Raw genomic sequence first — 12554 nt, 5'->3', positions numbered from 1 at the left:
AATTGGAGAATTTTAATGTTTTTCATTTATCATTGTAAAACCAAGGACAATTTTATAACTTTTTTGTACGTAGCTGTTACATGTAGGGCAATCTGTCTTTAAGTAGGGGTCAATTACTCTAAAAGAAATGAATCCGAGATAGTTTTCCCTTAAAGTCAAGCGTCTTGTTGTTTAAATAAACTTCTTGTTTAAAATGAAAAAAAAAAAAAAAAAGACCGTAGGACAGAAAGTTGTTGTTTAAGTGTCGCTGAGTCAGTGCCGACTCATAGTGACCCTCTATAGGATTTCCAAGGAGCAACTGATGAGTTTGACCCACCGACCTTGAGGTTCAAATCGACCTGATTTTCAGTCCAGTGCTTATCCTACAGCACCACATCAGAAGTTCCCATACTGTTTCCAAGGCTGCAAATTTGATGGAAGCAGATTGCTACACCTTTCTCATGCAGATCAGCTGGTGGGTTCAATCTGGGATGTTTGGCTAACTGCTGAATACTTAACCACTATGCCACCAGAGCTCCTTCAGTGAGTACATACTAAGTTTGATTTCACAAGTTTAACACACAGTCCTCTGTGCTCATCACTCTGGGCTAGATCTGGTCCTTTTGGGATATCCCAATCACTTAACGCTATCCTCGTCTTTCAACTATAGTACTCCATTCCGGAAATAAAAGACGGCCTTTCCAACCTAAGAAAACACTGTTTTCTCTTTTTAAGTTTTCTAAATGGAGTGCTGGTGTGGTGCTGTAGGATAAGCACTGGACTGCTAAACGCAAGGTCAGCAGTTGAAACTCACCAGACATTTCTTGTAAACCCTGTACCAGGTTGCCATGAGTTGGAAGTGACTTGATAGCACTTCACAACAAAAACACGAGTTTTCTAAACTTTCTTGTCTCCCCAAAACCACCGCCATGAACAACAAGAAACATAATAAAACTATTCATCCTAAAGATAATATTATATTTTTTAAATACAGATAAGGAAAAACATTATTTACAAAATTAAAGCCAGAGAACATTTTGGTGCATATCATTCTAGAAATGTTTATATTTGGCAGGTATGGATATATGTGTACAAGGATGCTTCAAAAAGTCCGTGGAAAAATGCAATTCTTCCATGAACCTTTTTTTTAAATCCCCTTATATACACAAATGATATCTTACCTTTAATTATTTTACTGAAATTAGATTCAGTATGTAGCCCTGGTGGCACAGTGTTAAGTGCTCAGCTGCTAACTGAAAGATCAGTGGTTCAAATCCACTGGCAGTACCATAGGAGAAAGATGTAGCAGTCAGCTTCCATAAAGATTTAGTCTTGGAAACTCCATGGGGCAGATCTACTCTGACCTCCAGGGTCTCTAGGAGTTGAAATCATCTCAGTGACAGAGGGTGTAAATTCAACAAGTCTGTGAGTACAGCATTCATGTTTCCTACCCAAAGACATTGATTTCCTTCCACAAAATCCCCCATTCTCTCAGTACCATGGCTCACAATAGAACAATTTGGAATCACTTTCGATTACAACCTTTTATATATTGAATTTGTTATATTAGAAGTGCCTGATGGATACTTTCCACTGTATTTCTCCTTGTACCAATTCAATTCAGGTCCCATCTGTGAGCACCCAGATCATCCACGCTGCTGTATAAACGTTCTCCCACACACTAGCACAAGATAGGATGGCCAGGTAAAATACAAGACGTCCAGTTATATTTGAATTTGTAGAAAAACAACAAGTATTTTTTAGCATAAGTATGTCCCATTTAATATTCGAGAGAGATTTATACTAAAAAAAGTATTTGTATGTGGTACTGTAGGATAAGCACTGGACCACAAGATTAGTTGGAACTGTAAGGTTGTCGATTCAAACTTACTAACTGCTCCTTGGAAACCCTAAACAGGGTCACTATGAGTCAGAACTGACTTCACAGCACTTAACAACAACAACAAAGACAAACTTAAGGAACCCGGGTGGCTCGATGATTAATGCTATGCTGTTAAACAAAAGGTCAGTGGAAAAAAGACCTGGTGACCCGCTCCCAAAAAAGACCATCGTGGTTAAGTGCCGGTGAGTTGGTTCCGACTCATAGCAGCTCTGTATAGGACTTCTGAGAAGCAGCTGGTGGGTTTAAACTGCTGACCTTGTGGTTAGCAGTTCAGTGCTTATAAAGATTGTTGTTGTTGTTGTTAAGTGCCATTGGGTTGCTTCCAACCCATAGCGACCCTGTATAGGGTTTCCAAGGAGTTTGAACTGCCGACCCTGCTGGGTCACTAGGATTCAGAATCGACCCAATGGCACACAGCAAAAACAATGGTAAACTCAGCCCAAGGATGATAAATAAATCGTATAACGTGCCAACTAGTCTTTTTCACATGCCCTGGCACACTCTCCTGAGCCTAACCATGGCTTCAGAAATGTTCTCCCTACATTCCAAGCAAATATGAAGATACTAGCAATTTGGTCGGCACAGGCACATGAGGTACAACTTAGTAATGATCCCTGCCTGGTCTCTCCCCTTGTAATTTAGTCCTGCAGATTAACCAGGTATGAAGACATAATACAAAACTCATAAATTGGTTATAAGATTTTCACCAACGAGCCATGTGATCTTAGAAAGTCAATGAGCTTCTCCAGGTTCCCGTTCACTGTCCTAACAAAGAAAGGTAATGGACAAGATGATTTCTGAGGTGGCTCATGGTTCTGATTCTGTGTTTTTGTTGTTAAGTGCGGTCAAGTCGATTCCAATTCACTGTGACCCTATATAGGGTTTCCAAGACGTGAATGGTGAGCTTGAACCTTGTGGTTCAAACTGACCTTGCAGTCCTGTGCGTTAACCCACAATAGTTCCTGGCCTATAATAAATATTATAGTCATCCCCAGCCTATTACAAAGAAAGAAATTGATGGCACCATGGAAAGGGTAACAACCCAAGAGATCAGAATTTGAGTTCATGTTCTAGTTCCTTACTTGAGATTTGGGGCAAGCAGTTAAACACGCCATACTTCAGCTGGATCACTTAGCTACTTCACAGGATTGTCAAGGATTTAATGATCCAATGTCAAAATACAAACATAAGCAAAAATTCCCTGTCTAAGCCAAAGTTAATTTCCATTTTCCTGAAATACAAAGGTTTCATTGCAATCAATGAAGTCACATCCAAACTGTTATTATGCACAGTCACTGTACTCAAAGCCTTTGGAAAGGCTTGTTCCGTAATTTAAATGTTCTCCTCACCTGAGCCTACTGTCCTTTAAAGTCCACTTCAAATACTACATTCTTCATAAATCATCTACCAAGTCTTTTTAGTTATAAAGTAAAGGCTGGAGGATTCTCTCCAACTCTATGACTTTGAATTATTGCCAAACTAATTTTTCAAATGTATTAATTAAGTTGACTGCAAAGTCATTTGAACTGCAAAGTCGGTGGTTCAAGCTCACCAGCTGCTCCTTAGAAACCTTATACAGGGTTGCTATGGGTCGGAATCGACTTGACAGCATTTAACAACAACAATTAAGTTGAAATATTTTATTAGGTGCTTAGTATTTACAAGGCATTATTCTAAGTGGAAGGGGCCCTGGTGGTGTCGTTGTTAAGTGCCATCGAGTCAGTTCCAACCCATAGCGACCCTGTATAGGGTTGCCAAGGATCAACTGGTGAGCTTGAGCCACTGACCATGCGGCCCAAATGACTTTGCAGTCCAGCGTATTAGCCCACAGCGCCATGCCAGGTACTGTGAGATAAGCACTGGACTGTTAATTGCAAGGTTGGTGGTTCAAACCCATCAACTACTGCACAGAAGAAAGATGAGGCTGTCCGATCCCATAAAGATCTACAGTCTCCAAAAGCCTCATATGTAGGGTCACTGTAAGTTGGAATGGATTTGGTGGCAGTAGAATTGGGTGTAGGTTCTAAGTGAAGAATATTTAGAATGAAAATAGATGAACAAAGTCCTCACTCCCATGAAACCTTAACCCTACTAGTCACAAACCCTTTCGGCCACCTCCAATAATGCTACTGAAGGTGTGGTCTGTGGACAATGGCATGCTTATACCCAGTCCCAGTGAAAACCAGAACTTGGTGTGCTTTGTGTCCCTATATAGTTGTAACTGAGTCAGTTACAACTCACAGTGACTGTATATAGGGTTTCCAAGACAGTAAACCTTTATGGGAACAGCAAGTCTCCTCTTTCTCTTGCCGAGCATCTGGTGGGTTTCAACCTGCAACTTTGCAGTTAGCAGTCCAGTGCTTATCCTACAGAGTCAGGAGCATCCCCCAGAGTTTAACTAACTACAGCATCACACATGCATGTTAGTTTAGCTAAGGATCCCTGGCCAACAGTAGTGTGTCAGTTTGTCCTATTGTGGTGACTTGTGTATTGCTGTGATACTAAAAGCTATGCCAAAGGTATTTTAGATATCAGCAAGGTCACCCATGGTGGAGAGATTTAAGCTGAGCTTCCAGATGAAGACAAATAAGGAAACAAGAGAGGTGGACTACGTCTGAATGTTATGCCACTGAAAACCTTACAAACAGAAGTAGAACATGGTCAGATGCAGTGTGGAGAGGTGAAAGTATTATGAACAGCACCTGAATATTGTCAGATACAGTGCTGGAAGATGAGCCCCTGAGGTTGGAAGGCACTCAGAATACAACTGGGGAAGAGCTGCCTTCCTTCTCAAAGTAGAGTTGATCATGATGACGGGAATGGAGTAAAGCTTTCGAGACCTTCAACTGTTGATGGGGCACAACTCAAAATAAGGAGAAACAGCTGTACACATCCATTAATAATCAGAACATGGAACATACGAAGTATGAATCTAGGAAAACTGAACTTAGGAAAAAGGAAATGGAATGCAAAAAGACTGATATGCTAAGAATGACACAGTGGCAGAAGCAATGAGCTCAACTGCAACAAACAACAGTGCAGATGGTACAATACTGGGCAGTGTTCTGTTCTGCTGTGTGTAGAGTCGCTGAGTGTTGGAATTGACTCAATGGCACTTTATAACAACTACAAAGAGCCCTAGTGATGCTGTGGCTTAGGTATTAAGCTGCTAATGACAAGTTTGGCAGTGTAACCCCCTAGTGACTCCTTGGAGAAAGCTGAAACTCTCTGACCCCATCAAGGTGTACAGTCTCAGAAACCCATATAGAATGTTGCTATGCGCTGGAATCAACTTGACAGCAGTGGTTTAGTTTAGTTCAGTTGCCTTTTTATCCAGTGCACTGATTTACTTTGTTATTTACAACCTGATTGTCTTGAGTAACAGATTCTAAACTATTAGCTATTACCAGGCAGGGATCCAGCAGACATCTAGTAAGTACTGTCATCAGTTGTTAGGTGCTATTAAATTGATACCGACTCATAGCGACCCTATGCACAACAGAACAAAACACTGCCCGATCCTGAGCCGACCTCAATCGTTACTACATTTGAGCTCATTGATGCTGCCACTGTGCTAATCCATCTCATTGGGGGTCTTCCTCTTTTCTCCAACCCTCCACTTTACCAAGCATAATATCCTTCTCCAGTGACTGGCCCCTCCTGACAGTATCCTACTGACTGTTATCAGTAGGATATTTTAAAAATGTTTAAACCTTTCCATAAATGTATTTATAAAGCAAACATTCACCTACAGACAAACTGTGAGAGGTTTTACCTGGCACAGCGTATAAGCGTGAAGACCGGTTTTGTGTCTCAGTAAGCTAGCAGCTTTGCCTGTAGGAGCTGTAAGTAACACTTCTATAGCTTTGCCGGCCTCCACTTGGTTTTGCTCAGTAAAGCTCTGCCATTCTTCTGACAAATCCTGGTCTCGCTCAAAGTCTTCACAAGCCTTTTTCACTTCTTTTTCTTCCAGCTGCTGTATATGCTTAAAAAGGTGGCTAACAATTGTGGTCTTTCCACAGCCCCCTTTCCCACTTATGACTGTCACAGCATTTGAACAAATCATTTCCAAAGCAGTTACTTGATCCCGATCCAGTTGAACATCATCTGTTTCTGCATTAAGTTCATTTGCACCATTATGGTCCCTGTTCTCCTGTGTGTCCACAATGTGCAGAGAATTTTCTAATCTTCTTTCATCTGGTATTACACTTTCATGCAATATGTCACCACTTTCTGAATCCTCCGGTTTGGGGGCACGAAGAGATGCAAGCACCTTTCTAACATCTACACGCAGATGCCACGGAGGTCCTCTCATCAGTTGGCATATCGAAGAAGCAATGGTTTGTTCGGCCTGGTAAAGGTCATAGAGAAAAATCCAGCTTTTCTCATAGGTCACCACACCGATATCCTTCAAAAACTTCAGAGAGTGCCAAGTATCATTAAAAGACATATGGTGTGACAATGCAGAAGTCAATTCAACTTCTTCAATGCAAGTGTGCCCATGCTCCCTGCATATCTGCTTCAGTTTGGAATAGATCATCAATGCATTCTTCTCTAAGTCAGTCATCGACTGGAGAAGAGGCTGGCACTGATTAAAGGCTGTCCAACTCGCCTCGCATCGCACAAGCTTCAGTTCTCTGTAGGTTATCTAAGAAAACAAAGTTCAAATTGCTGTATGAAAAATTAGGCTGGGGAATATAACTGCTTGCTGTTGTTAAGTGCTGTCAAGTCAGTTTCAACAACTAACCTTGTGGTTAGTGGTCCAGTGCTTATCCTACAGCACCACACCAGGACCGTGAATATTACTAGACTTACAATACAAACTGGAGTCCTGCTGTGGTGTTGCAGGAGGAGCACTGGCCTGCAAGCATGATTTGAACTCACCAGCTGCTTGTCGGAAACCCTATACAGGGCCTCTATGAGTCAGAAACGACTCAATAGCACTTAACAACAACAACAACACAATTAAAACTAGGCTATTTCTTAATAACATCTTTATTTCACAAAAGACATGTATTTCAACTACATTTGGAGGAAAAGAGATGATGTACCTAATACATCACTAATTCTTTTAAACGTACTAATTGTGATTACAGATGTATATAATTTTTATTAAAATTTTAGTTTACCAAATCAATATACATATAGTTGTAAAAGTCAAATAGAACTGCAATGCTTACAACATTCTTTCTAACAGCAAACACCTTCTTGGAGTTATTTTTTCCAGAATTTACCTCCACATTTCTAAATGCCATTTTCTTTTTTTTTTTTTTACTATTCCTTGATTTCTTTTGTTTTGTTTACCATTTTAGACATTTATTAATTCTCTCTTTAACTTACTTTACTAAATCCAAGTTTCCATGGATATTCACTCAAAATCTCTTCTATCTTTTCCAGCTGCACTGTAGAGTCTGAGTTGATGAGCTGTTTAAAGTGTCGAGGCAGAAGAATTGGAAGGAATTCCATTATTTTCGGAAACTGCAAAGCTGTCATAACATTTTTAAACGGAACTACAGGACATCAGAAAAGAACAAATTAAAATGAGCTCACACACTGATTTGAAGGACTTTCTCATTTAGCACAGTCAGCTCAAGAAACTCGAATCAGAAAGACGGATGAATTTATTTTACTCCATAAGAAAACTGGTAATATGACAATTCCTTTTGTACTGAGATGGTTCTCATTAAGCTAACAACAGAATTTATGTTCTTTAAAACCTCAGACAAACTACTTCTTAGCCTTCTGTTTCCTTTCACTTATAATCAGAACCAAATTTTTGACTCAATGACATATAATTTAAAGCTAAGCATAAAAATAATCATTTACATTTTAGCCTTTACAATCATTTCTCCAACTATAATCTCGATTCTTTGGTCATAGAAGTCATTCAGTAATGTGCTGTCAAATGCATTTGATATAATCAAGAAATGTCATGTGCACAGATAAGCCCAAATAACAGTCACTGTTTGAAAACACTAATTTTACACCATTTGGACTGAAATCTTTCCAAAATAAATCTTGCCTTTCCCCTATGCCTTCTTAGACAGAATTAAACATACAGTGAACTTATTCTTATATTGTTGCTGTTGTTATGTGCCGTCAAGTCAATCCCGACTCATAGATACCCTGTATCGGAGCAGCTGGTGGATTTGAACTGCCAACCTCGCAGTTTGCAGTTCAGTGCTGATCCTACAGTGCCACACTAGGAGTCTTCTCTTCTATATGCAGAGTAATTCTTATTGACACAGAAGTTGTTACTTGTCATCAAGTCAGCTCCAACTCAGTTCCCACCTTATGCACAACAGAACAATATGTTGCCTGGTTTTGTGCCATCTTAACAAGCCTTAATGTGCTTAGGTCCACCATTATGACTATCATGTATTCTGAGTGCCCTCCAACCCAGGGGACTCATCTTCTAGCACAATATTGGGCAGCATCCTGGTATGAGTCATAGGGTTCTTACTGGCTGATTTGCATAAGTAGATCACCAGATATTTCTTCCTAGTTTGTCTCAGTCTGGAAGTTTCACTGTAATCTATCATAAGCATAGGTGAACCTGCTGGTAGTTGAAACACTATTTCAAAGCGCTCAACAGCATAGCACCATGACACACTAATGAAGGGTGAGGGATACAAGTTACACACTGCCCTGTGTTCCCCAGAAATATGTGTTAGCTTGGCTAGGTTACGATTACCAATATTATGTGATTGTTCTCCATTTTGTGATTTGAAACAATTATTCTCCATTTAGTGAGATGCTATTAATCCTAACTTCACTTTACCTTATGTTACAGAGGATTAGGTTAGTTCATAAGGCACAATTAGAGTGGGATACATCACCTTTAGTTGAATCATCACCCTTACCCAGGCCAGGATCCTAATCCCAAATCAGTGGGGTTTCCCTAGGCTGTGGTCTACATCACCTTTTATCTTATAAGCGGTAAAAGGAGAAAGAAGTGAGCAGAGAAGGAGCGATCTACCATCAAGAAAGAAGAGCGTGGACCAGAGCCCACAAATCTACAAGGAAAGGTGTTTGTCAGGGCTATAGTCTTTCCCCATACTTATCCAACCTGTATGCTGAACAAATAATCCAAGAAGTTGGGTTCTATGAAGAAGAACATGGCATCAGGACTGGAGGAAGACTCATTAACAACAATAATAACAGTGTCTAGGATATCAATCTTTATGTCTTCCGTTTCATTTTTAACAATTTCCAATTTTCCTAGATTCTTATTTTTACATTTTACATTCCAGGTTCCAATTATTAATGGATGTTTGCAGCTCTTTCTTTCCATTTTGAGCTGTATCCCATCAGCAAATGAAGGTTAAACGCAGTGTTCAATTCATGTCATTAAGGGCATCGCTACTTTGAGGAGGCAGCTCTTCCCTAGTCGTATTTTGAGTGCCTTCCAACTGAAGAGGCTCATCTTCCAGCACTATATTTAACAATATTCCACTGTTATTCATAAGGTTTGCAGTGGCTAACTTCTGCAGGAAGTGGTCTTTCTCCACTCTACCTTAGTTGGAAGCCCTGCTGTAATCTGTCCACCATGAGTAACCCTGCTGGTATCTCAAATACCAGTGGCATCACTTCCAGCATCCCAGCAACATGCAAATCACCACAGTGTGACAAACTGACAGATGAATTGTGAAAGCAACAAATATCTGGACTAAAAAACACAAAAAATCCAATCAAATAGTCTGTCTTTAAATAGACGAGTTTAATAATAATAAATAAATAAAAAGATGTCCAAAGTATGTGAGCTGAAGTCTCACCAATCTCTCTTCTAAGAAGCACTCTGACAGCACTTCCTCCAAGACAGACTGGGTTGTTCTTCTCGCAGCCCGTGGTACTTTCAATACTCTTTGCCAGCACTACAATTTAAATGCATCAATTCTTCTCCAGTCTTCCTTATTCATTATTCAGCTTTTACATGCCCGTGAGGTAACTGAAAATACCATGACTCAGTCCACACCTTAGTCCTCAAAGTGAATCTTTGCTCTTCAATACTTTAAAGAGGTCTTTGGCAGCAGATGTGTCCAATACGGTATGTTATGGATGAGGAACCTCAAATCCAAAACTGCTAACCTCAAGGTCATCAGTTCAAAACTACCAGCTGTAGAAAGATGAGGCTTTCTGCTCCATAAGCTCTACAGCCTCTGAAACCCTATGCAGGGTCACTATGAGTCAGAACCAACACCACTTCACACCACCACAGATTCTCGTAGTATTTGTTTTTCTATTGCTACATGGTTGTAGACTCCTTGTCTGCTTTTTAGATTTTTTGCTTATTTCCCTCCATGTAAACTATCTCCTAACACTTTTTGTTCACTCTCACACTCCCTTGCCATGTGGGTATTTCTCTCTACGCCAAATTCTGGGGACTTCACCATCCATAAGTTGGTCCACCCAGAATCTCAGTAACTGAACTCCTCAGTTCCCATGACCCTCAACACATCCCTGGAAATCACTGTGTCTAGAATCATCTGAAATTGAGACTTTCTAAACTATGAGTCGGAACTAACTCAACGGCACTAAACAACAACAACAACCCTGCCTGCCCCCATTTTCCCCCGGGGACTACTTTAAAACTGCTCCCATCTACTCAGCCTTCCTTCTTCTCCTTATCAATCTCAAGCAGCAGTAACCTAGTCATTAAAGAAGAAAAAAGGCCATTGCCTCGAATTGCCTCCGTTTCCCGTGATCACACTTACAGATTTTGTTCCATCTGTACCCATACTTTTTCTTGCTTCAATGACAATGGAAGTCGGTCCAGCATCCATGTCCTTTAGCACTGTCAACAGTCCAGCATTCATTATTTCAGGATATTTACTGAATGCCTGCTGTGTGCTAGATATAATTGCAGTTACTTAAAATCCAGCAATAACCTTATCAAAGTCTCTACTCTGAAAAACCTTACATTCTATTGAGCAAGTCAAACAAACAAGCAAACAGATTACTACATCAGACGATAAACACTGGAATGGAGCCATGTAAAATGTACCCATTTGAAAGAGGAAAAAGTCCTGAGGAAAAGGAGAGTGCCAAATACACTACTGTTTGAAGTAGAACAAGGAGGCCAGTGACAAATAAGCTAAAACAATGAGCAACAAATGAGCTGAAGCAAAGTGAGCAAAGGGAGAAGTTTTCAGAGCTATGTCAGGGAGGTAACAGGAATTAGATCAGGTAGAAGCTTGTAGCTTTTACTTTACTTTTTATGTTACTTTATCTTGTAGCCTTATCTTAAAGCTAATACTTTAGATTTTACTCTGACTGCAATGGAAAGCCACTGAAAGGTTTTGCGCAGAGAGACAGCACAATCTGACTTTTAAAGGATCACTAAAAGAAAAAGAATAAACTGAAGGGTCTCAAGAAAGTAGTCAGGAGACAACTGAGAGAATCTAGGTAGAAACGATGGAGGTTTGCATATGAACAGTGGTGGAATACAGATGATAAATTGAGAGCTCTAGAAATAAATGGGTAAGTCAAAATGTTACCCATTGCTATAAAATCATAGAAACCTTTATTAAACAAATATCAAAATGTCAAGCTATTGTTTCTAAATACATCCTTCGCTTAGATCTACACACTTTTCAAGGTATTGTTTCTATCTCTCTCATCTTTCTCCCAAAAATATTGTGCTCTTTGATTTACACCATATCAATGGGGCAGTTTCAGCATCTTCAAGGGACTCAAATTCAATTCCTTGTCAATGTTTTTGGAGTTTGGGGAACACCCAGAACTCAGAAAGGGCAAGATCAGGGCTGGAAGGTGGTGAAATACTTGTAGGACACCCGTTGCTACACTAGAAGAAGGAGCATCTGCGCTGTCATGATACAGCTTTCGTGGTGATTTCTCAGTACCAGGCTTTTCTATCACCAAGACAGATGTCAATTTTTTAAATCTTCATCCTAATAAGCCACTATATTGTACCCATCCAGAAAATCTACCAAGATTATTTGTTTGGAATTTTTAAAAAATAAGTCACCAAAACCTGAGTAGACTTCTTTGCCTTGAATTTACCTGGCCCAGCAGATTCCCGTGGAAGCCATTGTTCTGACTCAATCTGCCTTTTGAAGGCACTCTAATGAGACGACAGTAAGCATATTACTGGGAGAACTTGTCTGCAGCCATTCACCACTGATCAGCGGCATAATTAAATACGTTTTATCTAGAACAAATTCATGCATGTATGAACTGGAACCCTATTAGCAATACTTGTATTTTCAAGGCACAGCCAACAGTATTTGCAGATGGACTGGATGTGGAGTACAAAGAGAAGAGAAAAGTCAAAGAGAACACAAACAATATTAACCTGAACAACAGGAAGACTGTCATTTTCTAAAGACTGTCATTTTTTTAGGCAAAAACCTAAAGGGAAACAAGTTTAGAAAGAAAAAAATCATGTGTTCCATTTTGTACATCTTAACTCATAAATAAGTGAATGCCTCCAGTGCTGCATCAGTTTGTTGAAAGATTTCAATTTGTATTCCATCAATTCCTGGAGCCTTGTTCTTTACCAATGCCTTCAATACACCTTGGACTTCTTCCTTCAGGATCACTGGTTCTTGAAATGGTTGAACATTGACCATTTCTCTTTGGTACTGTAACTCTGTATTTCTTCCTTGTTCTTTTGATACTTTCTACAACAGTCAATAATTTGTCCATAGAA

The 12554-nt window shown here is 39.8% G+C and overlaps 1 protein-coding gene across 1 annotated transcript in view; it reads right to left on the bottom strand.

The window, feature by feature from the left end:
• The window catches only part of HELB (helicase (DNA) B), a 51040-nt gene that overhangs the window by 26068 nt on the left and 12418 nt on the right, over nt 1–12554 (bottom strand). The window contains exons 3-4 of the mRNA XM_006859611.1: nt 7223–7392; nt 5658–6530 (exon numbers count right to left, since the gene is read on the bottom strand). Coding sequence (XP_006859673.1) covers nt 5658–6530; nt 7223–7392 — 1043 coding nt within the window. The remainder of the gene's footprint in view (nt 1–5657; nt 6531–7222; nt 7393–12554) is intronic.

This window comes from Chrysochloris asiatica, unplaced genomic scaffold (assembly GCF_000296735.1).
Source record: "Chrysochloris asiatica unplaced genomic scaffold, ChrAsi1.0 scaffold00033, whole genome shotgun sequence".
Classification (NCBI taxonomy): Eukaryota; Metazoa; Chordata; class Mammalia; order Afrosoricida; family Chrysochloridae; genus Chrysochloris; species Chrysochloris asiatica.
The sequence above is the reverse complement of the archived record's forward strand: the minus strand, read 5'-3'. Positions and strand labels throughout refer to the sequence as shown.